The 27352-nt window shown below is 39.8% G+C and overlaps 1 protein-coding gene across 4 annotated transcripts in view; it reads right to left on the bottom strand.

Moving 5' to 3' along the window:
- Positions 1–27116, bottom strand: part of CCNYL1 (cyclin Y like 1) — a 35847-nt gene extending 8731 nt beyond the window's left edge. For 2 of the 4 annotated variants that reach the window (XR_015553271.1, XM_087435710.1), the window contains exons 1-7: positions 26713–27115; positions 17368–17442; positions 15639–15673; positions 9988–10088; positions 6861–6896; positions 4326–4377; positions 2826–2945 (exon numbers count right to left, since the gene is read on the bottom strand). Coding sequence is in view for 3 of the 4 variants with exons in the window: in XM_087435710.1 (XP_087291836.1) it covers positions 2826–2945; positions 4326–4377; positions 6861–6896; positions 9988–10088; positions 15639–15673; positions 17368–17442; positions 26713–26950 (657 nt within the window). In the remaining variant the exon portion in view is untranslated. Of the gene's footprint in view, positions 1–2825; positions 2946–4325; positions 4378–6860; positions 6897–9987; positions 10089–15638; positions 15674–17367; positions 17443–19308; positions 26324–26712 lie in introns of those variants that run through there. The other 2 variants (XM_087435711.1, XM_087435712.1) reach the window with 2 other exon arrangements.
- Positions 27117–27352: the final 236 nt, after the last annotated feature.

The following is a 27352-nucleotide window of genomic DNA, read 5'->3' as shown; positions in this document are numbered from 1 at the left end:
CATTTGACAAAAAGAAAAAAGTACAATTTTAAAGAGTATGTTTATTGTCTGAAGGTTATCAGATTGACAGCTCAGATTTGCCAGTGTTCTCCAAACTCAACTGTGTTTTCAAAAGCAAATGGTTACAGAACATTATATGCTATTCGTGAAATGCTGCTCCCACTCCCCAAAACTCAGTGCTCTCAGGTATCCTAAGAATGAGCCTCCCTACAAGGTTGAACTCTCCACTTTATGGGAATAATTGGAAGCACTTATACAATACTGGCAACCTCTCAGCCTCCTGTCCCCTTTCCTGGCAAACTTGTCATGTGCTGACACTCATGCATTTACACCACTTGCCCTGTGTCAGGGGAACTGAGATTTCTCTTTCTTCTCACTGAAGCTGAATCTTATATTAGTGACGTCGATCCCATCCCACTTCTGCAGAACACTGTTCCCACGCTTCTCTCTTTTTGAAGAATGTCTCCCTCTTGCCAGAGATGCTCCCCAATATGTCCCCTCCCACCCCCACAACCCCTAGAGTGCTTCCTCTCATTCTGCTCACAGTAAATGCCCTGCTGCTGGCTTCTCACCTCCCATCCTCTCCACAGCCCACTTTAGTCTGCCTTCTGCCACTCTCACTCACTGAAACTACTCTTGCCAAGGTCATGGGTGCCTTCACACATGCAAACCAGAGCTTTCCATCACCACTCTCCACCCCCAGCCTTCCCTAACAACATAAAGGGCACTGCCATGCCTGCAGTTGCTGAGGCTAAATAACTCCACTGGAGTTAGCCTGCTCTGATCTGTTTGCAATTCTTGTCCTCGCTGCCTTCACTGGTCATCTGAGTGCTTCCTCTTCTATTGTCACTTCTCACATGTATCAGCCACTGCCTCCTGACTTCTCAGCCTCCACCCTGACTCCCAACTACAGTCTACTCTCCCCAAGACAGCTGGGGTAGCCTCTTAAATTAAGAGCACTTCACTCTCTGCTCAAGATCTGCCAAACATTTTCTATTAAACGAATAAAAATTTAACATCTTCCCTGGCCTGCAACCTAGCAGGGCCTATAACATAGGGCATTGCCCTTCTTTGACCTTACCGATGCCGTTTCCCTCATTCCTCACCCTGACCACACTGACCACTTTACTGTTCCTTCAACACACAAAACATGTTCCCATCTTAGAGTCTCGCACTTGTCCTCTCTGCCTGTAATGCCAGAGCTCCTCATCCTCAGCAGTTCAGTCAGGTCCCGGTTCAAATGGGAGCCCCTGGAGGAGGCTCTTCCTGATCATTGTCTCTAAAATAGAAAGCCCCTCTAATCACTTTATCCCTTCACCCTGCTTCATCTTCTTGGTATTTACTACTACCTGAAATACTCATCTTTTTAAAAACACTCATTTACGGCTGGCCCCGTGGCTTAGCGGTTAAGTGCGCGCGCTCCGCTACTGGCAGCCCGGGTTCGGATCCCGGGTGCGCACCGACGCACCGCTTCTCCGGCCATGCTGAGGCCGCGTCCCACATACAGCAACTAGAAGGATGTGCAACTATGACATACAACTATCTACTGGGGCTTTGGGGGGGAAAAAAAAAAAGGAGGATTGACAATAGATGTTAGCTCAGAGCCGGCCTTCCTCAGCAAAAAGAGGAGGATTAGCATGGATGTTAGCTCAGGGCTGATCTTCCTCACACACACAAAAAATAAAAGAATAAAAACCCTCATTTAAAAAAATACTTATGTCTTCCTCACTAGAATGTGAGCTGCATAAAGGCAAGAGCTTTATTCAACTTGTTTTAGTTTTATCCTCTCTCCCCAGCACCTAGAATGTGACACAGAGGAGGTAGCCAGTGGGTATTTGTGGAATGTGCAACTTCTTGGCAGCATTTAGCATTTTGACCACACTTTCCTTGAACCTCTCTCATCTTGGTGTCCCTTTACTACCTTCTCCTGGTTTTCCTTCCACTGTAGCCACTCCTCTGGGACTTATCCCTGAAGTGCTGACAGTCCTTACAGATCTATCTTCTATCCACTTTTTATTCTACACGCTCTATTCAAAAGCACAAGCCTCCTCTCCTAAATTCTAACTGGATACTAAAGGAGTAGGCACTGATCTAAGTATTCTCTCCCTCCCCGTGCAGCTGACTGTCTCCTATAGGCTTGCTGTAGGGAGGAGTAAAACAATCCCAACCACCACTCACTAGAATAGGACTTATTCAAAATGATAAAATCTTACCATGGGAATTCTGTATGGATGACACAAAGATCGTTACACAGCTGTAGCTTAGCAGGCTAACTAGCAAAGCCTTTCCAAGTCCTATTGGCACTCTAATCCTGAGCAACTGCACAGGCAGGCACAAGAATACAGCCGGGATGGAGAACATCCATCATCCAAGGAAGAGAGCACTTACGGCAGTAGTGCTCAGTCAGGACACATCTCAGAATTGCTGGAGAATATAGCCTGGGACTCAGCTTAGACCTGCATGGAATCAGCCTCTGCCTGTGGACCAGATGGTTCTGTTATTGCCTCCCTCTCACCTACCAGCACACCTGGTGTGTGTGTACCTGTGCACTGTGTGTGCATGTGTGTCCTTAGGCGTGGAGGGAGAAACCAGAAATCTCTCCTGCTGCCTTTAATAGCAATTGTTTTGTGATGAGAAAAGCAACGGTAACATTTTAAATCATAATGATTATTAAGCTCGAATGTATTTTACTTTCCTTTGATAGGTTTCTTAATCAAGTTCTGATGATCATTTCAGGAACCTACTTTTATTTGAAAAACAGAACCATACCCTGTGTACAAGACAGAAATTTCTAAAGAGGCTTGATGAAAGAAGAAATATCTTACCAAAGTTACTATTGCACATTCAGCTGTTAGCTGTGCGGCACTAAAAAGAGTACGAACAAATCTGTAAATAAATTTGTGTTCAGGATCATGCTCGAAGTACTCCTCTGGAATCTTTTCTCGCTGGAAGAAAAAATGAAAAAAAGTGTTCACTGAAGAAAAATACTTAAGTACTCTTACAACAGCAGTCTTTTACTTTTGCCCCCGTGCTCCTTAAAATAATTTTGACTGGGTGACATGTCTTTTAATCTTTTATATATAAACAATGAGATCTTAAAATACCACAGTGATTCAATATTCAGCACCGTTCACTAAAGAAAAATACAGGTACAATCTCAGAAAATTTATACAGTCATGCGTGGCTTGACAGAGACACATTCTGAGAAATGCATTGTTAGGCGATTGCATCATTGTGCGGACATGACAGAGTGCACTTACACAAAGCTAGATGGTACAGCTTACTACACACCTAGGCTATATGGTGCTAATCTTACAGCACCATGGTCCTATATGCAGTCCATCGTTGACCAAAACATCATTATGCAGTGCATGACTGTGTGTATTCCTTTCCACCTTATCTCCACAGAATTCTATCTAAATGTAAACTATTTTTAGGCTCAAAAGTCTTGTTGATCACCATATATCACACTTCTCTGCAAACACCTTTGAAAAAACATTTTCAGTTTCTTGTAATCACCAGGCTCTAAGGCTGTGCTATTTTACACAGTAGTCACCAGCCACACGTGGCTGCAGAGCATCTGAGGAGGTGAATTTTAAAATTTTTGTCATTTTTGGGCTGGCCCCGTGGCTTAGCGGTTAAGTGTGTGTGCTCCACTACTGGCGGCCTGGGTTCGGGTCCCGGGCACGCACCGACGCACTGCTTCTCTGGCCATGCTGAGGCCACGTCCCACATACAGCAACTAGAAGGATGTGCAACTATGACATACAACTATCTACTGGGGCTTTGGGGAAAAAAAGGCGGAGGATTGGCAATAGATGTTAGCTCAGAGCCGGTCTTCTTCAGCAAAAAGAGGAGAATTAGCATGGATGTTAGCTCAGGGCTGATCTTGCTCACAAAATAAAATAAAATAAAATAAAATATAAAATTTTTGTCATTTTAACTGACTTAAAATTTAAATAGTTTTCTAATTTTCTTCATAGAGATCTTAACATATTTGTTAGGTTTATTTACAAATATTTATATTGTTTGATGCTATTTAAAAAGATACATTTTCTATTATTTGGGTACATTTACTCACCTTAGTTCACTAATTATACAAAGTTGCAATTCAGTTCTTACTCTGTCATATCCCTTATACAACATTCCTTTTGTAAAATGATTAGATACAACATGGGGTGGGGAACAAGACTTAAAGAAAGATGATTTTGACTTCAAGCTAGAGGGAATAATTTTCTTCTAGTAATTAATTTCAAAGCAAATCAGCATGAAATAAACATGACTGTAAGAGAGAAAAATACAGCTTCAATAAAAGTGACACTTACTGTGAGTGGATGTGATCTCTCATCAAAAATATCCAAGGATCGATTTGCATCTCTATAAAATAAGGATGTACATTTAAAAAACTAATTCAGGAATTGTTAATATCTTAGCAAAATATCTGCTGGGAGTAGAGAGGGGAGAGGGAAAAGCTTAACCTTCAACAAAGCAGTTTTACAAACTCTTCTCCTGGATTCTGTGAGTGAGTTTCCTGACCTCTTTTTACTTAGCACATCAAATTCTGTGAACTATTTCCACAATGACCAGCCAGAGTTGCCTTTATAGGCACTAACCCACCCTAACAGGTAATGCAAGTAAACCAAATGTATTTCCACCCCTCTAACCTCACAGTGGAACACACGAAAACATTTTATAAAGCAGCAGTGGTGGGCAAGAGTCTTTAGAAAATTAATGAACGTGAGAGAGATTCATGTTTTTTCCCTGTTTTTTCTCTCTTTAGTTTCTTATATAATATATAAGAATATATTATATTTTTATCATTTATTTTTTTTTCTCTTTTAAATAGTTTGAGTTAAAAACTTAATTGTCTTTTTATTTAAAAGAGACCAGTCTTTTCATTTAAAAGTTCACCACACTGTTGAAATGTGCTCATTTCAACAGCAGTTCTCCAAGTGTGGTCTGCAGGCCTCTGGGGTTCCCCTAGACCTTTTTCAGGAGGCCCATGAGGTTGAAACTGTTTTGATAGGCATATTAAGATATTACCTCTTGCACGGTTTGACATTTGCAATGATTGCTTAAAAGCAAAAGTGGGTAAAACTACTGGTTTCTGAGCACAAATCAGGGCAGTGATACCAAACTGCACTGGTAGTCATTCCGTTCTTTACTGCCACTTGCAGTTGAAAAAAAAATCTGCTTGGGGCCAGCCCCGTGGCGTAGCAGTTAAGTGCTCGCGCTCCCTGGCGGCCCGGGTTCGGATCCCTGGCGCACACCGACACACCGCTTGTTGGGCCATGCTGTGGTGGCGTCCCATATACAGTGGAGGAAGATGTGCATGGATGTTAGCTCAGGGCCAGTCTTGCTCAGCAAAAAGAGGAGGATTGGCATGGATGTTAGCTCAGATGATCTTCCACACACACACACACACACACACACACACACACACACTAAATAAATAAATTTAAAAAAAAGAAAATTCTTAAGAACATCCTTGACAAAGCAGTAAAAATTAACAGTGTTATTAAACTTTGATCCTTCTTTGTAACATCTGAATGAATATTCAGAAAATATGGAGAGTATACATTAAGCACATCTGCATACTGAAATATGGTTGTGTTAAGGAAAAGCATTTGTGACTTAGTTGTGAGCTGAACAAGCCCCTTTTTTCACAGAATACCATCTTTATTTGATAGTACAACTGACTGTCATTCTCTCAAAAATGAATAGTGAGCCTGTCACTTCAAGGAAAATAAGTTATTTGTTGCCAATGATAAAATTCAAGTTAAAAATCAGGAACTGGGAAAACGTGTACCTTCCGTTGCAAGCTTGACAGCTTCTCAATACTTATATAGACTTTTCTAATAAGATTGGTGGTGAGACTAAAACAATTCAATTTTTGACACTGTATAAAAGAAATGTCAACCAATACTTTCCAAATGATTAATTCATAATATTATAAAACCACCTACTGGTAAAAGATCCATTCAACATGCAAGACAGATCAATAGGTATTAATGTAACAGTGCCTACTACAAGTTCATCGATATGATTTAAAATACCACTGTAACTAATTTAAGAAATATTCTCTGGTATAGTATCAAAGAATATCCACAATTATTTCAAGGCTTTAAAAATACACCTTTTTTCAACTATATATCTACATGAGGTTGGGGCTTCTTCATATTGTTTCTTCAAAACAAATGACTGTAATGATTGAAGTGATCGCAAATGACTGAAGACAGAGTAGATATGAGAATTAGCTGTCTTCTATTAAGCCAAACATTAAAGAGATTTGCAAAGACGTAAATCAATGACACACTTTTCACTCAACTTTTTCATTGTGGAAAATAGTTATTTTCATAAAAAAAATATTATTTATGTTAACACTGTGGTTCCCAATTAGCAGTGATTTTGTCCCCTGGCGACATCTGGCCATGGCTGGAGAAATTTTTGGTTGTCACAATGCAGAGGAGAGGAGAGGGTGCTGCTGGCATCTAGCGAGTAGAGGCCAGGGATGCTGCTAAATATCCTACAATGCACAGGACAGCCCCCCACAACAAAGAATTATCTAGCTCAAATTTCAACAGTACCATGAAAATCCTGTTTTAACATACAATGGATTTAATTTTTAAATTCTCAATTTTAATTTCTAGTACAATAAATATCAATATAACCCACACAAATACTCAATAATGTAAGTGTTAAGAGTCCTAAGACCAAAAACAAATGATTCACTTCAATATTGTAAAAAAAAGCACTCTACAGCTTACTCTAATAATGTCTATACTTATTACCTAACACTAAACTTAGTATCTTGCAAATTCATTAGCTGGAATGACAACACAGGTTTTAAAAGAGCTCACCTGTTCTTTATGTGGTAATATATTGCTAAGGTCACACTGTGGAGGGAAAAAAAAAATTTTAACAATTGATATTTATCATGTTAGGCCTGAAGATATTTTTTAAAAGGGCAGGGGTGGGGGGAGGGAAGACCTTCCCAGCTGCCCAGTGGCCCTGAAATCCTCTAATTCAGAATGGGCACCATAAGGGCACTTTCTGCCTTGTTTTAGTTCTTTAGCTTTTAGCAAAAATAGGGGAACCAAAATGCTAGGTAATATGCTGTCAGAAAACACGTTTTGGTTGATTATTATAATACAGAAATTATTACACGTTTCCCCTGTCATTTGCCCTTCTACCCAAAGAACGTTTCATCCTGTACATCTATTTGTACACATGCTTAAATTTAAGCCGTCCAGTTTTTGGTTTTTTTTAAAGTTGTTAGGCCCTAGATTCCAGTTGATTTAGTTCACTATGCACCTACCCACCCATTTTCCATTACTTCTCTAAAAGTAAATAATGAAAGTATTCTAAATTAAATAAAATCATTTTAAATCACTTACACATAATTATCAGAAAATTCAATAACAAATATAAGTACCCACAAAACTGATGATAAGTCTAGATATCCTGAAATAAGCAGCGCTTATTTAAGTGCTTATTATAAGCAGCTTAATACTACACAGTATAATATTAATGACAGGTATTTCCAAATTAGCTTAAATGAAATATTAATGAACCAGGTATAAGTCCTCAGACCCTCTTCAAGTTACTGAGCTACTCACAGAGACTGTGCACTAGGCAACAAAGGGGTTCTCTTGGTTAAGTTAGATGCTTCTCTTTGCCCTCAGTGTCTAAAATGAAGCTCAAAGTAATTTAGGGAAGGCAAATCTGAATTTTATAACTAGGTCTATAGAATACTGGCACTTGTAAAAAGGCCTATCACACTGTTAGCATCAAAGATGGATACTTCTATAGTGCTTCAAACAGTTTCATCTTCAAACTGATTTTAAAATCACAAAATTCCACGTTATATGCTGAAAAGGACCACTGAACCTTAGATGACATTTAATTCAATAACCTATTTTACAGATAAGGGAACCAAGGCTTAAAGCTGACTTGCCCAAGGTCCCACCACCAGTCAGAAGCAGTTCTTCTCCTCCTCCACTCCAACCAGGCAGTGGTTCCCAAGCTTGGCTGCACACTGGGATCACCTGAGGAGCTTTATAAACTGCCTAGCTTCCACCTCTAGATGTTCTGATTTACTGGCATTGGGCATGACTTGGGCATCAGGATTGTTTTTAAAGCTCCCCAGGTGATTGCAACATGCAGCAAAGCTTGGGAACAAATGAGTTAGGGTTAAGATCAGACTCACCTGGGATGCTTTTGGCCATAATCATGCCTCATACCCTTCCTCAGCGTATCAAAAGGTGTGGGAAGGGGAGGGGTGGGGTGGAGAATGCATGTGTTTGCATAAGTGATTCTAATAAGACTCACCTAGCCCACTGAGAATAATGTACTACTACCCCATGATAAGCATTTTTCAAAATCATTCCTAAAAGCCAACTTGCCCTATTAATTTTCTCAGTAAGCCTTTATTTCACCAATAGTTAATGTACCGAATGATCATTTTTAAAACTTAATGAGAGCAAATTAAAACTTACTGAACTTCCAAAAATTAAGCTGGGGGAAAAAGCATGAAACATACTTGTCTGAACAAGGTTAATCTTTAAAACTACTTTTGAATTATATACTGACATATCAGAATCTTTTGAATTCAAAAGAAGCTGTGGACTCTAGCCAAAGTAGAGTAGCTTTTACCCATGAATTTAGTGTCTTGGCTGAATAAAAACATTTAGTGATTATTCAATAGGTGCCAAAGCTCAGGACTTTAGAGAGAGATGGTGCTCAGCTTCTGCTGAAATACAATTTGATCTCAACTATTGTTATAAGTGAGAGAGGAAAGTTACATTATTATGACTGTGAACTTGCTGTTTTCAACTAAAGTAGAAGTTACTGATAGTTTAATTAGCTTACAAAGCTGGTACATTAGAACCAAAATTAAGTTTATAAGCTAATTATGTTTTTAAGACTGAAAAATAAAATTAGGGATAAGGATATTAATATTTTCAAGTAGCATTTCCCAAACTATGTTCTGGAAAATCAACACTCATATCCCAAGGAGACGTTAATAATCTTAGACAATCCCAAAGGAGTCAGGAAGCTCTGGATCCTATATATATATATATATATATATATATATATATATATATATATATATATATTTTCTTCCCTCAAATAAGCCTGAAAGGTCCATCTTAGGGTGTTCTGAAAGTGCATCTCCAATTGTGGACTATGAGGTGCTCCTGGAAACCACCACACTTTTCATGTGTGCTTAAGTATAAACCTAACCATAGCTGTGTTTCCAAAACTTCATCATTGTCAATGTTCTCTGCTGTGATTTTCTTATATACGGATTGATATGATGATATATTTATACACATATATAAAATTAAATTAAATGTGTCTATTAAATTAAAACCTCAAACAAATTTTATCCATAAAGAAATTAAGCTTGAGAAGTTGTTCCTTAAGACTGGTTCGATATAATTTCCCCCTCTTTGGGGGATAAGAAGGAGAAGTGAATTTTCACACAGAAATAGTGCAGGAAAAAAAATGCATGATGGGCAAAATCTGACAAAATCCAATTAAATTTAAATGCAGATACACTCTGGTGCCAGTAGGGGACAAGCTGTTCCTTCTTCCAAGAGTAGCTTCCAAAGCAGTATACATTGTTTTAGGCCCATATCTCATAAAGAAATAATGTTTTCTAGAAACATCCAATAAAAAGACCCTCTCCTTTTCATTATGTTCAACAACGTCTTAACAACAGAAATGCATCAAATAAAGATGTATATACGTTTTCTGAGATTTCTTATTTGCTAACTGGCTTTTCCTTCCACCATGCACTCTAAGATTAAAATGGAAATTGAAAATTCATATTTAGGTCCTTGAAATCAATAGATAATTGACACCAGTTTCTTAACCTGATCACTGAAAAGGACACTCAAGTGACTGAAATGGCATGTGGCTAGGATGCTTTTAGCATAAGGGGGTCTGTCACTCAGCCCTTGATAACCTAGATGTACTCACCATTTTATTGTGGTTCTAAGATTAGGCTGGCTGACTGTGCTGTCATCTAGAAATATTGTTGAGCATGAGCTATACTTTTTAGTAAGCTGCCCTGGAGATACCTGAAGGGGAAGGGAAATAGAAGAAAACGTCACAGTAAGTTAAACCTATAGAAGTGTGTTTTTTCCTTGGTTAAAATGTCAAACGATTAAGCATCAAGACTTTTCTTACACTCCATGAACTGCTTGAGTGTGACTATCGTGTGCAGCTCCATGGGAAACCCAGTGGATACTCTAACTTCCACAGACGAGATGTGAGGAAGGGGTTATAAAATGCTGCCCTTGACATAGTACCTATAATCAAACCTGCCAAGCACCTATTATAAACTCCCTTTATAATAACGTAAAAAATTCAGGATAAGATTTCAGTGTTTTTTTCCTAAGCAATGAAAAGCAGCTGAGATTTTCTATTTTTACTATTCATTCACTACAATAAAATGTGATGCCTTACACAATACTGAAGCAAGAGCATTTTATTGCAGTAAATGAATGCCAACAGTAAATGTATTAGTTCAGGAGACAGCGTGACAAAACATTTTCGAGACAGAGCCTCGTGCACCAGGGCACCGTCATCACTACCAACATGCTAGGGGCCACAGGTCTCTCTGGGCCTCAGCTGCCTTATCTGGAGGATAAAAGAGTACTGTTTTAAGATTCTCTCACATCCAAAAAACAGGTAAAATAACTTTGAGAATTTAATTTTCACTTCATGTTTAGATAAGACTGTCATTACATTACTCAAGTGAGAACCTTAGAGAATACTTTCCACTCATTTCAAAATTATATTAATTCTATTCTATAAGTTATTTGACACTCATCACACTTTCCTGCCTCACTCATGCTCTCTCCGTCCACACTGCTTTTTTCTTCCTCCTTGTCTCTCAGCAAGCTTGAAACCATCTAGCTCCAGGATATGTTTGCCAACAGCCACACCACAAAAAGTGTCCCTTTCTGCTCGCTCACACATCTGGTTTACCACGTGTTACATGACATCAATTGCTTGCAGGGTATTCCCTGCATAAGAAAGTAACCTTCTCCAGGGAAGAGAGGACTCTTTCCTCTCTCCTACCTGCAGGTGCTGAGCACAGAATCTGGGACAAATCAGGATTCCCACAAGTGTTTGACAAATTATTTAAAATCAATTATAATTGGAAGGTAAGTCTTTCTACAGATACAAATTAGTGAGAATTTATCTGCAGTGGTATTGGAGAGGTGACAATGAACTTTTTGAGACCTTCTAGAGAACAAACTATCTTTAAAACACTTTAGAAGTATCCATTTATTTGTGAAGAGCCCAAGAACACAGCAATAGTAAAATACTGAAATCGCCTCAACTATGTGAGGACAATTCTCTTCCTTAAACTGAGGCCAATAACCAAATCACAGTCATGGTAAGCAGTTGACAGTAACAGTAGCATTCTTTAATACCACAGAATATCAACAATTTTAATACTTTGTTTAATTCAGATGAGCCTTCCTTCCTTCTATTGATATAAAACAGTTTTCACCATGCTGTCACACTCTCCCAACAGTGTCCCCCACAAATACACAAAAGATGAGGCAGAGAAAAAATCTAGTTGATGCTTTTTAAAATACAAAGCATTTAAAAACTGCCAGTAGCCAATAATCATAAATATCTATATGGTACATAAAACACCATTTTTCTTGTTTCAGATGTTTTACTACACTTATTAACAAAAAGTTCCAGACATTATATTTTTGAAAAGTATCACATTTGGAGTACTAAACTCAAGGTAGAAATGTTTTGGGCCGGCCCCGTGGCTTAGTGGTTAAGTGCGTGCGCTCTGCTGCCGGCGGCCCGGGTTCGGATCCCGGTTGCGCACCGAGGCACCACTCCTCCAGCCATGCTGAGGCCACGTCCCACATGCAGCAACTAGAAGGATGTGCAGCTATGACAGACAAATATGTACTGGGGCTTTGGGGAAAAATAAATAAATAAAATCTTAAAAAAAAAAAAAAAAAAAGGTAGAAATGTTTTAACTATACCTAAAACTCTGATATGTTCCTTAAGCTATTCAGTTAATATGTAATTTAGTTTCAGAATCTCAAAAAACAAATACAGCATGAAAATGAAAATTCATTAATTCAAATACTTTTATTCTGAATGGAAGATTATCTTTTAAGGTCACTACTATTAGGGTGTAATATGACATACACTACACCATAAGGAAAGTCAATTCTGACCAAACAGCTATATATGGGAGGAATAAAAAGAATAGGAAGGAAATGCACCAAAATATAGATGAGTTGGTAGAGCTGTGGGTGATACTTGTACCCATTTTCCTCTACCTAAATTTTTTTTTCTATTATGAATGTATATTGGTTTGTCTTTGAAAATATTAGTGCTAAAACATTTGAAAATTTTAATTAGATGTGGTCCTTCAGCCCTATGGGGGCTCATTTAGTGAATTAGCAACTTACAGTCTACTGGCTAGATCCAACCAAAGAAATACTGAACAATTCCCCATCCATCCAGGCTTACTCCCAACTACTCAAACTTTTCAGTATCAAGTATCTAATACTTACTAGAGAGTGGCAGAGTTAAGCCTCTGAGCAAAGCCAGCGTGTATTAACTGCCACAGCAGGTTACTTTCCCTTCATCTTGCTTGAAAATTTAAGACAATTGTCTTTATGGTTAAAGCCTTACTATTGCTGGCTCACAACTTCAATAAACTACACTGACAAACGTAGGATATAAAATGCAAATACTAAAAAAAAATCAAACAGCAGAAAACACTAGTGACAGTTCAGTGTTCACAGTTATTATCTCAGTTGGTCACTAGCACAGACAAGGACAAAGAACAGTATTTATCTCAGTCATTCAGCACCAATGACAGAACAGAGGGACTTTCACAATCTTTAAGAAAGGGAAGGTGTCACTTAGAAGACTTAAGGTTCAATGGCAAAGACTAGAATGTAGTCATGCCTAGACGTCTAGTAAGCTACACCCCAAACCTCACCATCAAAGGCCAAGTGCCTACTGAAATCCTGCCCCAGCCACTGACTCTTCCCACTGTGCCTCCCGTCTCATCTCAACCCATTACAAAATAAAGTGAAGTTCACTCTTTTCTCTCCCCTTTCTCACAAGTTTTAGATATGTTTATTAAGAATTAATTTTAATTCTTTAAAACTTTTAATTGACTTAAAAATTTCTAACACTTTATGCATTAATGAAAACTACTCCATCTACGTTACACATTAACAGGACAATACGGCAGGGTGCCTGGTTTAAACAGAACTCTTAATCAAGGCCTTAGCAGAAAAGTGTAATATGCTAATTATCGGTACAACCAAAAATACTGTCTGAATTAATATCATTAATTATATTGAATTAAAAGTTAAACTTCAATTTACACTTTAAAGATAGGTTCTAAGTTTGAGTTAAACATGGTGGACTGACCACAAGTCTGTTTCCTCTCCCCTGCCTTTCAGAGATATCTCATTAGAAATAAAGGCATAAAAAAAATGTTATACCATATACAGAATAAACAGCAGATGGTTTTTAATGTTTGGAAAATGAAAAGACTAGATAAAGGAGTGATAAGGGACACGGCAGAACAGACGAAGCACAACCTTGGTGCCTTCAGACAGTGACTGGGACAGGAACAAGAAAGCCAATTTGTCTTAGAGAACCCAGGGCAGGCTCAGAATGCAGAGGTTGGCCCCCAAATCCTTGCAGTGAAGCCCATCATGTAACAGAAGTCTTGCTCACTCATGGTGCTTCCATTTAGATCTGAAGAGACAGCCAGGGACCACCACACATTTGAGGGAAGCCCCCAACAAGTAAGAGAGACCAAAATAGGAAAAAGGAATTGATGGGAGTGATAAAATTCAGGAGCAAATGAAAACTTAAAACAAATACTCAAACACTCTCAGAGAGATGAGAAATTGCATTGATGAAAGAACCAAATGCTATTTTAAAAAAAAAGAATGGCAGAATATAAAAGAACTCTATCAATTAAAAATAAGATAGACAAAACAAAGTATTCAATGAAAGGATTAGAGCATAAAGTCAAGTAAATCTCCAGGAAGTAGAATAAAAAGACAAAATGGAAAACAGGAAGGGAAAAAAATCAGAGATCCATGCAGGAATATTGGTCTAAGAGTTCCAACATCTGAATAATAGGAATACTAGGAAAAAGAAGGAACAGAGGAAAATATCAAAGAAACAAAAAAATTCACTAGGAGAGACAGTCTGCAGACTTAATAGCCCCAATAAAATGAAAAGGTCCATACCAAACCATATTATGCAATTTCAGAATCCCAGGGATAGAGAAGGGATTAAAAGCTTCCGGAGGAGGGGGGAAAATGACAAATTGGTAACATACAATGTATCATACAATGTCATCAGCTTTAAGAGCAACACTGCAAATGAGAAGATAACAGAAATGTCTTTAGAACTGCAAAACTTAGTTTCCACCTAGAATTCTATACTTTATCAAAGAGAAGTTTCTGAGAAGCTAGATTTCTACAAACTTCTGCCCATGTGCTCTTCCCAGGGAAATGTGCTCCAGTAAAACAAGGGAGTATACCAAGACAGAGGGAACCAGAGAATCTAGGATGTACGGGATTCAACACAAGAGAGCAGTCATGTGAGACCCTAGATGACTCCAAAGAGATATCCCAGGAAAACAGGCACAGAGCAGGCCCAGGGAAAACCAGTCCATAATGGAGTAGGGTGACAAGGGGCCGGGGAAGGTTGTCTCCAAGAAAAAAGTGGAACAGATGTGTTTAGTAGATGGAAAATATTTCTGATAGGCATGTGACAAATGTTACAACATTTGGGGAAAATAATAGCTGTTAGAAAAGAGGCAAGTCAATATAGTCAGGAAATTAATTCCACAATAAAAATGAAGAATTATTAATTAAGTTAATGCAGCACAAATGTATTTCTGTCTGATCATTCTCTGCCAAATTACCAGATTGTTAGGTAGGGAAAAAAAAAAAAGAATGTGAAAGCAGGAAGACCGGCCAGGGAGCTCCTTATTGCATTTGGCTGCATGAGATCACGCTGGCCAGGAAGAGGGGGATTGGATTTTCCTGGAGAAGTGCAGAAGCAGTCAGATTTCAGTAACATTTAAGAAAAAGAATGAAGGGTGTACAAGGAGGTGGCACAGTCAGAGAACTATACAGCTCAGCGCTGAAGTATATGCACAGCCATTGCATTGATTCTGATTTAATAAAAACCAGGATATATGTTGAAGAAACAGAAGGAGGAAGCCAAGCTTTCCTGCTATGACAGGAAGTCAATAGATAGTGCTAAAAATTAACTTAGCAATTATACTTTTGTTACTTTCATGAAAAATTAAGATTAAAAAATTAGGGCAAAAAAATTTACGGCAGATCTTTCTACCACAACCATGATATTGATCTTTAACTTAAGTGTCAGAACTCTTAAAGAATGGGCACTACTAAGCCAAGGACTTTCCTGAATATATTTGATAATTAGGAAAACAGAAGAGAGTTAGAAAATCTACAAACAGAGGTCCATGCTAGTAGTACTGGGTCCACTGCACTTCTTAGGAGCCACGGCAGACAGACTTTTAACTCACACCATTCGCTTCTTACTTCACTGTTCAACCGTTTACTTACATGGTTTACATGGCTGCTCTTCCTCTTTTCTCGCACTAAGAACAAAAAGAATTAACCGATCAATTCTAATACCAATGCCACAGAAAAATAAAAGTAGTTGCTAATTTTCTGACGGATTACCAACATATAAAGTGAGATAAAATTCCATTCTGTTATTTTTAATATTTCCAACAAAATTTATAATTTAAATCACCTGGCAAGATGAGTCCCACAAAGCAAAATCTAAAAACTTAGTTTTACTTTTGGACCTAACAGATATTCTACATTAGGTGCAAGTGAAAAGACTCTCTAGATACAAAAGAAAAGGGCAAAGCAGATTAGGCCAGGTGAGCAATTTAGCTAATAAAAACGTTTACCTGTTGCATAGCTGAACCACTACCCAGTAATAGTTTCTAAGTCTACATTTACACACAGGTTGCTTTAATTACCAGGATCTAACAGCTGACGGCTCTAAGAACCAGTTTCTGAACAGGCACTAATCTCGAGATGCACCAGTACCCCTGGAAGCATGCTGAACCACTTACTGGTAATCAACTAAAATATTTTATTAAAAAAATAAATGGGTCTTTACACAACTGGAAAGTTAACATGTCTTAAATTTAAATTTTAAAATGAGTGTGCTAACCCAGTTGAACACATATCTACAGCACACCAAGTCATTTTGCTCTACCAAAGACCAGAAGAACAAAGCTCCAAAGAGGTCTTGGGCCGCACTTTGTCCCCACACTGCCTCCTTTACTGCATCATGGGCACGCACTACATATGATGGAGGAGAGAGGGACATGATAGTTTTTCTTTCACTGTCTCCACTCTCTCTCTACATGTGAGCAGCCCATGGCTCTGGAACAAACTGAGAAACACCAAAATCCTAAGCAGAAATGATCAGCTCAAGACAGGCAAAGTATACACACTATGAAAACACAGGTTAAAAACCTCCATTTTTATTGTGCTGCATTACATCAAATACTATGGAACCCTCACTTCTTGTATTCCTGCTGTCATAATCAACTGAAAAACCTGGTTATGTATGGCTTTTTAGCAAATAAACTGGATTTAACATCACATTAAGGAAAATAAGCCGGCAAGCAGGAGCACTACCATCCTGCAGTTCTGATTCTCATCCTAAAACAAGCAGAACACAGGAAACTGCACTAGTTTCACACACTGAGGCTAACCTGGGACACGCCATAGGGCATGGCTGCTCTGATGTACCTGGCACAGCATTATGTCAGGATGAGAAAGTTCTGAATAGCTTAAAAGTTCTGAGTAGCATACATCTGGATGTGAGAGAGGCTCATTTGGTTGAGCACTGTGAAAAATGGGACCAAAATCACAGATTCAATCCCTATAAATAAACAACTGGTTCTTTTGATTTGCTCAAATGAAAACCTGTGACCTAAATCCTATCATTCATCTTTAAAACGTGTGCTCTTTGGAGCAAAGGGAAAAGGACAAAGTAGTATGGAAAAACAGATCCCATCTAAACCATGTGGCCAACTGACTGTGTTGATCAAGAGGCAGCAACAAGTGTAAACAGATAGTCTCGTGTTCTCCTCACTAAAACAGTGGCAACTAAAGGAAAGTGTATCATCACATATTAAAATAAGACAAGTGAATATATGAAAAAGTAAAACATTTAAACCAATGTATGAGTTCTTCTAAATACTTTCTATAATACACAAAAGCAGTTTCAATTCTTTTCTCAGGGGAAAAAAAAATATTCTCTTACCATCTGTTTGAGATTTGCTCAGGAAAATTGTGCTTGCCCTTGGATGGTCAGAAGGGTTTGATTCCAAAGCTAAGTCTGTACAGGAAGAAGAGAAAAAGGTGTGATCATTTAGTTGTAGAGAAATACATGATTTTTAAAATAGCTACACATCAATTTTAACTACTTTTAACAATCGTGGGAAGAGTTTTAAGTAATGATAAAAAGCCAATTTTTGTAAAGGTAACAATATAAAAGTTCTACTGGGAAACTGCAAAATTATAGAATCTATCCATACCTGTGGAATAAAACCAGGCTTTGTTAGACTTTTTTTTTTAACTTGCACCTAAATCATCTATGCAACTTTTAGATGAATCATATATGTGCCTTCCCCCTCCTACTTATCAATTAGAAATATGCTGATATTACTTTATACTGATATTACTAGCACATTCCAGAAACATCTCAAAAATCAAGTTATATGCTGTGGCCAATTACTGTCAGATACCAGCTAATACATACGTCAAAACCAAGTGATTGTTTTTTGTTTTTTTTTTGGCAAATGTTCTTTAGACAATCAAATGGCAAATTCTAACTCCATTCAACAAATGAACTCATTTAGTCAGCTGTGATTTATTTGGGAGCTATTCAACATGACAGATGTAAGAGGACTGCATAAAAGTTCAATGTTCTAATCTTTAGGAACACTTTCATGATAGAAAGTGATTTTTAACTTTTGGTCTCAATTTCCAAAGCTAATTCTCATTTCTTCCTTCCATGCCATATGATTAATTTGGGGCTTCAATAAGAGTCCTTTCTGGAGCAGATCATGGGGTTGCTTGCAAAAACTTTTAGTTGTACCTACATAAAGATAGGTCTGCCCGCAGTCCACCTTGTACCAATGTGGGACAGTCTTCTATTTAGGCAAGAATACAAAACAGGAACTTGAATTTTCACAAAAGAAAATTTGCCACCGTATGGGATAATAAGGTTGCCATTAAAAAAAAAACCAACAAATCTATGACACTCCTCGGCAATATCCATCTCAAACCATATAACCAATCTTGTAAGAAATTGGACCAAGATCCTGATAGAGTAATGGTTAAGGCAATACTTCACAAACCACATAATAATTGTTGTTTTTAAAAAGGGAGTTTGGCAGTCAAATAGAAATACACTAAATCCCTGGCTCTTAGAGAATCAAAATGCACATTGATAAATTAAAAACATCAGTCTAGTAGTGAATACTGTCTAATTCAGCATTTCACAGATTTATCTACCTAGAATCCTTTTTTTCCTCCAAGTAATAGTTAGAATCTTGCACAAACATAATTTGCGACTTCCTGGTTTAACAGGAATCTGAACCATCCACTTTAACGGTACTGCCAGCACTAGAAATTTACATAGCTAAACCAATTGCTTTGTTCTTCAAGGAAATTCACTCTTTGAATTTGAAGTTTATTGAACTGCTTTTGGAGAAACTATTCAACATTTTTATGTAAAAGACCCATAAAATTATTGTCAAGTTTTTTTTCCCCACATATTTGAAAAATACATTAATTCAGTTGTGCACAAAGTGACAGGCAGAGACTTTCACAGCTGCCTCTAACCTAAGACTTCTGAAAGGATTCATGACTACTTCCTACCAAAAAGAAAGCAAATATACTGCATTTGAACCTAAAAAGCAAGCAGAAATGTTTGCATTAGTAGCCACATTATGTATCAGTGCCTATGGCACAATCAAAGTTTTCAATGGGAAGTCCAGGAAAAGCAAGTACCAGAATCAAACGAGGAGCAGGCTTAAAAACACACACCACACACACAAAACACTCCCCCAAACCAAGATGTGCTACTATGGATTTAAACACAAAAATCAAGAGTTGGGGTAAAAGAAAGGACCACACGCAGAAAAAAAGCAAAATTAGTCCAGTGACAGGAAACAAGCTGGCACTCCCACTACCCTACCTAGGCTTCTAGGATGGGCACATGCCCCATGGCTGCCCATCACTCACAGCTGCCCTGGGACCTCCAAGAACCAGAGGAGAAAGGCGGAGCTGGACTCCAGGAGCCTTAGCTAGTCTGGAGCTGCTGGACACTCCCTTTCAGGAGAGAGGAACAAAGAAGAGCAGAACTGAGACAGGTTCTGAGAAGATCATTTAATTCCTGGGTCAAGTAGTACCCAATTTACTCCGTGAACTCTGGTTACACAAGTCAATATATTCTTTTAAATTTAAGCTATTTTGAGACAGATTTTCTTTAACTTGCAACTGAAAGAGACCGGGTTAAATCAGCAGTACTGATGATCCCACTAAGGATGGGGATAGGTAAACGTCACCTGCTCATTCCTTCAACAAATAGCTTATCACGAACAGAAATCTGCAAGAGCCAAAATAACGCTTTGTTTAAAAACTACCCATAAACTCACAATTACTTTTAGTAACTTTTCATGTCTTTTTAAAACAAATAGCTCTAACCAGCGTACAATTCATGCCCTATTTGTTACTGAGAAGCGATCTCCACCCCACTGCAGCATATTTACGGCTCGTTGATACATAATGGCCCATCAAGTGTACTTAGCCAATCCTCTGTTGTTGGGGTTTAGGTGCTCACAAAGTTCTGTTCTTATATTATGAGGAAACTCTTCAGGCAGTTTTTTTAAATAATTTTTTTTATCTCATTAGGAAAGATCTTCAAAATGAGATGACTAGACCAAAAGGCCAGATCATTTTCATGGCTCAAGGTATAACACTAAATTGCTTTCTATATTATTGTATAATGCAACCAATCATACCAGTTTTAGCTCCTTTTTAAAGTATCCACCCCAGCTTTGGATATTTTAAAAAAATTTCCTACTAATGTGAATGAGGAACCTCACAGTCTTTCATTTGCATTTCTTTGATTACACAGTTTGACCATTTTCCCATAGTTAATAGCGCTATTTCCACTTTGGTGAGTTGCCTATTATTTGTATGTACCGTATGTGTTGTACCCACCAGGGCCCGAATGTCAATTTGCATGAGGTTATCAGAAAATATTAATCTTCTGTCTATAGCCTACAACAATTTTCTACCCACATACAAAATAGAGGAAGACTGACAACAGATGTTAGCTCAAGGCCAGTCTTTCTCACCAAAAAAAAAAAAAAGAAAAAAATATTTTCTTTATAATTTGCACTTTTTGCTAGTGACAGATACCACAACACTATACTATAAAATGGATATTTAAGCCATTAGACAGTAAACATACACAAGCACTCCATTTCTGCACTGTCCATTAACTGTTTTCCCAAGAGCCCAAGGAGACTATGATAAACCAGACTACACTATTTTCACTAGCACAAAGGTAAGACTGCCAACTATTAAGCAAAGCATTACCACCCCCTCCCCAACATGCACACATGCATGCATGTGTACAGTGATTTAGAGAGATGTCAGGAAAATACTGTGCATCTTATACATGAATCTTTCCAAAAATTATTTCTTTAGAAACCTCTAAGAATGTTTTAACCTAGGAGAAATATTCTTGAGCTCATGACTAGGGGTTATGACTAAAATTGTATTTTAAGACCCACCACTTTTGCATTATCAATTTAAATTGCAACTTAAATTGACAGCATGATAGGTTGATGTAGGAAAAGTATGACTTCAAAAAAAAAAAATTAAACTCCAGTCTTAATGTAAATATTCCTCGGAGGAAGAAATCTGTAAAACACTGACATCAAATATTGCTTTTCCTCAATCTAAGATTCTATCAGTTGTAAGATTCATCTCAATTGCACAGATGTTAAAAATGTGAAAATACAGGCAACTTAGAATAAATGAAATGCATTACTAAAAGGTTAAAAGTGTTAAAATTATGTAATCGTAAACTGTCAAAAATAATTCTTCCTTGTCAAAATATCAGAGGGACAGAGTAGTGACCAAGAAAATATTTGATAGAAGCAGCCTATTTCAGAAAGATTGATTTCAACATATTCCAATTAAATAGAAATGTCAGCAGTTTCTGGGCCACCTGCTGGGTACCTGTTTACTTAAGGCTTCCTGCATTTACTGAACTGCTTTGTCACCCCTACAGTGTACACTGTATTAGTTTTATGGCCCACAATACAAACATTTCGAGTCCTACAATTACATATACACGGATGATTTTATCTCTTTGAGTCCACACTTTCCACCCCAGTCAGGTACTTCCTACCCGGTAGTCTTGAGCTGGCTTGCCTCACCAGAGGGCACACAGCACGCTCGTGCGTCCCAAAGTCGACTGCTTACTTGAGCCTTGCTAACTCTGGCTTCCAAACCACTTCTGTACTTGCCTCTACTTTGGTTCTCAGTCTTGCCTTGTTTTAATCCTCAATTCACGTGCGTGACCATGACTGAGATGCGACATTTCACATAGTGAAGTATATATTTTTTCCTTTATATATTTCTAAAGAATGCTTTGCTCAATTTCTTGGACTTTTAAGAACATTTTTGGCTTCGAAGTTACCTCCATTTCATTTCACGTTATGCAATGTTACTGTTTTAACCCTAAAGCTTAATTACTTTAATACGCTAAAAAAGGGGGGCAAGAAAAAAGGTAGCACCCAAAGCAGCCGACTTAATGCGTCATCCTATATATTCTGTTCCTGTATGCCACAGATCTGGAGTTTACATTCCTCTTCTATCAAGTCTCACTTTTAAAACTATGGACACCTCAACTTGTACCTCTCAGAGCCTGTCTTCTCCTATGTAAAAGATATAATTCTTGTACTACCTAACTCGAAACATTGTTTGTGACAATCAAATGAAATGCAAGAGCAATCTATATACTATATTAAGCACAATAACTGACAAAACAAAACTTTCACAAATTACTTCAAAAGCAAAAAGTGAACATTTGGCATTTCATTGGAAAGTGTATGCAATGTCCACTCATAACCCATACCCAACTATCATCTTAAGCAAACGAGTGCTTTGGCTACTCACTAAAGGGAAAGGGACGATGGTCACAATCAGCAAGAATTTTTCCCAGTTTTTGTCTTTTTTTTTAATAAGCAAATACATATTTCCCCTGCTCTGTGCTGTAGATCAGTGTGTCCTCTCCTTGCTTTTTTCAGGTGATCACTTCATAGCAGTAAAGAGATCTTACTCTTTCTTTCAGCTCCATGTTCTCCATTGTGTGAATGTACCAGTCCCTTACTAGACATTTGAGTTATTTCCAAAATTTTGCTTTTTAGAATAATGCAACAAAAACTTTGTGAATGTGTGGTTTCATATTTGTGGGTTATGTCTTCAGAATAAATTCCTGAATTTAGGATTTCTGGATTAAATGCATCTGCAATGTTGTGAGATTGCACCAACTTTGCCTTCATGGGATAGAACCATTTTGCATTTCCATCAGTAATTTAAGAATGTAACTGTTTCTTCACAGCCTCACCAAAGAATGCCGTGCCAAGTTTACGGATTTTCTCCCAATAGGAGAGAAACTATAGTATAGTTTTATTTTGCATTTCTCTTATATGTGAAGATAAGTTTAAGGATCATCTGCATTTCTTCTTCTGTGACTTGTCCATCCGTATTTTTTTTAACCTTTTAGATTCACTTAAATTTCTTTAAGTCAGCCTATTTTAGGCCCTTATAGCTTTTTGTTCCTCTCACCTGAACTACGGTACCACCCTTGCCTGCGTTACAGTCTATTCTCACAGTAGCTGATCTGTTTTTTGTTTTGTTTTGCTAAGAATTAACATGTTTCCCCTGTATATAATCCTCCAGTGGTTTCCCATTACAACTGGACTAAAATCTCTATTTTTTGTCAAGGGCCACTAGGCATACAAGATCTTAATCCACCTCTCCCTCCTGGCATCCCTTTCACTCTGCTGCAGCCACCCCCACGTCCTTCTGTCCCTTGCCTGCACCAAGCGTATTCCCACCTGAGGAACTCTGCATGGAAGCCTCTTCTCCCACATCCTCACATGGCTCCTGCTCACTTTTAGGACTGCTCATGTGTCACTGAAGGAGAGCAGCTGTCTTTAACCACCCCAGGTAAAAACTGCCCCCTCCTCAGTGCACTACCCTCCTTTATTTTCTTCCCAGCACCTCACTGCCTGACATTCTTGATTATTCATATGTTGTCCGTTCCTAGGGCCCTCTAGAATGCAAGGACCTGAGTTAGGGTAAGGGCTTTGTCTTGTATACCACTGTTCGTCCTGCATCTGGAACGTGCCCAATAAACAACTCACTGTTTCAGTGTACCCAGTACCCGTTATGTTTCTCCCAATTTTCCCACATCTTCAAAGATTTCTTCTAATGCTGTCATCTGATTTGTCATCTAAGACCAGCATTACTTTTAGATCTCTTAGAGTAGTAGTTATTCAGAACTACAAACACGAACAGGCTACCAAGAACCACAAAAACCTAAAAGAGGAATTCTAAGGTGCAGTGAAAAATCAATGATAATTTTAATTTGGGATAAGAACATTTAATGTTAAAATACCTTAACTATAAAATGACTCATTCTATGTATTTAATTGTCATAAGACAAAGTATATCATCTGAACCCTACAGGGAGGTACAATGCATCAGTTTTTACCTGCACCCCCAGAATGAAGAATTATAACGGGATTGTGTGCTATTTTAGTATAAAAGAGGCCCAACCATAAAGGGTGGGGAAATGAATGGTGCTCCAAACGTTCAATGGTACACTAAACAGTTACCAAGAGGTGTGTAGCAGAGCTACATGTAGTTGCATGGAAGTACATCCTGGAGCACTCTCCAGGTGTCAAGCACACTTCCAGGAGCTTTATATCATTACTTCTCTTCATAACAAAAAGTTACAAAGCAGCACATAAAGAGTGATCTCATTTTTGTAAAATAAAATGTTATGTTTATACACATACAAAAGGTTCAGGAAGAATCAACACCAAAATATTTATAAAAGTTCTGGACGTTCTGAGTATGAGTGAATGACTTTTCTGTATTTTCTAAATCTTAAAAAGCAAAAAAAAAAAGGTTTAAAATAGCTACCGGAAAGAGGAAAGATCCATTGCTCAGAGGTTTTTCCACATCATATTGCCAATTCCTTCCCTACTCACTCAGTGGGAGGGGGAGGAAGGGGTCACTTGAGAGAGCACCTTTAGCCAGCAAATTAGCAAAGCTCCTGAGGTCAAAACACAAAGGTCTGCATGAACAGTTGGTGAGCAATAATAAAATTAGGTAAGAGGAACCTCACGTCTTATTTTGTTATTGATACTACCACGGGTTATACTGGATACACTGTTAGATAAAGGCGAGGTAGCAGAAAAACTCTTGTGAGTCCATCTGGAACCTACGCTAGGTTCACAGAAACAGCTCTTCGAAATGGCTCAAAGAAGTTATGTTCTTCTGAAATGTTTCAGAAGAACAAGGCAGAGTATCATTTATGTATGATTTCGTCTAAGTAACCAAATAACTCAATTCTTCATTGTACAAGAGCCAAAATGTTTTACATCTAAATAGGTATTTCTCAGTTTCCAGGGAAACTGATATAAAACTGTCTGAAATAAAGACATTAAAAGCAAACTTTCAGTGTGTCTGTACTTTATTTTTGGTGGTCTGACCTTGTTTCCATGGAAACTTAACAGGCAAACGCTGAAACTGAGGTTTCTCTTATCACTTGATTGAATGCCAAAAAAAGGTTTTTTAAAAGACAAATTGAAATGAAATTTTAACTATCATCTTAAACATAAAAAAGTAAATTCTGTACTCATGAACTATATTTTTTCAATTTTTCTGATTTAACACTCCTTATCATAGTCCTATGCTTAATGCTTGGCACCTTATCTGCCCTCTTACCAGCTTCTCCTAATGTCCCTCTGTCCAGGGGATTCTTAGCTTCAATTCGAGGTCACCAGAACAAACTCTAAAATATATCCACTTGTTTACCTGACTGGTAAATTTAGGCTAGTTCATGATTTCTACTTTTATTCTTATCCATTGTAATGAATTTATAGACATAGGATGGAGAGGTGACTGTGGCTTCTGAGTTGTGCACAATGAACCTTGAATGGAAATAAGCCTGGAGTAAGACAGGCCTACCTTATGGATGTTATAAAATATAACATGCATTCTAAAGAGAACTGAATCTGGCATGTCTACCACCTCCATGTCATTCTCTTCTTCTCAGGAGCTGTGTTATACAGACTTTTCAGACCTCTAAGTCTCAGTTTTCTCATCAGCTGTATACAGAGAACACACGCAGGCCTTATTTGTAGCTGGAGGAGCCAAATGAGATATACACACGAAAACGTGTCATAAATCTTAAAGGACTATATAAAGGTCCTCTTTTGGTCTCTCATCCAAGACTAGCCATCTACTAACTGGTCTGTAAACACCACTCAGAGGCTTACCTTACAGACCCAGGCAGAGCAGAAGTTTTCACAGGTCCTTACAGGCTTTGTGATTTAAGGTACAATTAACTAATTCACGTAATTTGCTCATTCTTTCACAATATCTGAATATCTGAAAAGGGAGTATTTCCCAGTTACAAAGCCACGACCATCACATAGGTGAACTCACAGGCTTAATTATTCTTACTTTTGAAGAAATTAAGAGCCCAACTAAAGTTGAAACAGAGGAGGAGCTATACGACTTTTCCTCTATGAAATAATGAAATAATCTCTGGCATTAAAAAAACAAACGGACCCACGGGCTTTAACAGCTTTACGATCCGATGTTTCCTATTTCAAAGAACACAGTATTCATCCAAGAGCCACGCTGTCATCCAGAATTATTTTTACCTAGACTCATCTCTTTCCAAAATTCTAGACGCAAAAGTCGAAACACCCTCCCCGCCCCCGGCCGCTCCGTCGGCAGAACTTTCTCGTCAGCGCTCTTCAAGCTGCCCGGGACTCTGCGGGCAGGAGCAGCCCGCGCAGGGCCCGGCGCCCCGACTCCCAGACCTCTCCGCCACCCAGAAAGCGGGAGGCCGCTCTCCGGAAACTCGGAGCGGCGGTGTCGGGGCCGCGCTCCCGGCTCACAGAGGGGCCGGCCCGCGTCCGCGCGGCCCCGGCGGGCCCTCCACGGGGGCCGGCCGCGCTCCCCGCTCACAGAGGGGCCGGCCCCGGCCGCGCTGAGCCCGCTCTCCCCGTGCTCCTTCCTTCCGTGTTCTGACGGCAGTCGGGAAGAGCGACGCGCCTCTGGGGCGACGACCACCCAGGTCCCCGCCCTCTCCGCGGCCCCTCCACCGAACCTGCGCGCCGAGGACCCCGGGGCGGGGCGGACACGCCCGGGTCGGGACCTCAGGGTCCGGGTCCGGGGCGAAGGCCCCGCGGGTCTTCACACGGCGGCCACCCGCGGGCGGGCCGTGGGGCGGGCGGTGGAGGGCGCGGTGGACGCGGGGCCGGCCGCCGCCTACCTTCGGGCATCTCGCGGTCGCTGATGTGCTGCAGGTGGTGGCCCTCGCCCGCCCCGAGGTCCGCCTCGCCCGGCTCCACCGCAGCCGGCGCCGCCGCCACCACCGCCGCCGCCGCCGCCGCGTCCCCGGCCGCCGCCTCGTAGCCCTCGGGCCCGCAGTCCCGCGCCGCCGGCCCCGCGCGCCGGCCCGGCTTGGGGCTGGCATTGGGGGACACGCAACAGGTCAGCGTGTTGCCCATGGGCCGCCCGCGCCTCGCCGCGCCCCCTCCCCCACAATGGCGCGGCCGCCTGGCCCCGGCGACGCCCGCCGCCCGCCGCCCGCCACGCGCCGGTCGGGCAGGGCTGAGCCCGCCGCCCCGCGCCGCCGCCCCGCAACGACCAGAGCGGAGGGCGGCGACCGGCCGGCTCAGCGAAAAGGGGTGGGGACCCGACCGGCGCTGGAGGCGCAGCCACTGCCGGGAGAGAGCGCGGCCGCAGCTCCTCCTCCTTCCGCCGCCGCCTCCCGACTGAGGCCGCTCGCCCGGCGGCTGCCAACCGCGGCGCGCCCCGCGGTCACCAGGCTACGGCCGACCAATCATGCCCGAGCTCCCGGCACGCGCCCGCCTCCCAGCCGGGCACGTGACCGCCGCGCCCCGCCCCTC

This window comes from Ceratotherium simum, chromosome 9, assembly GCF_057802395.1.
Source record: "Ceratotherium simum simum isolate JZ-2026a chromosome 9, ASM5780239v1, whole genome shotgun sequence".
In the NCBI taxonomy this organism is placed as follows: domain Eukaryota; kingdom Metazoa; phylum Chordata; class Mammalia; order Perissodactyla; family Rhinocerotidae; genus Ceratotherium; species Ceratotherium simum.
Note: the sequence above shows the minus strand (reverse complement) of the source record. Positions and strands in the feature narration are given on the sequence as shown.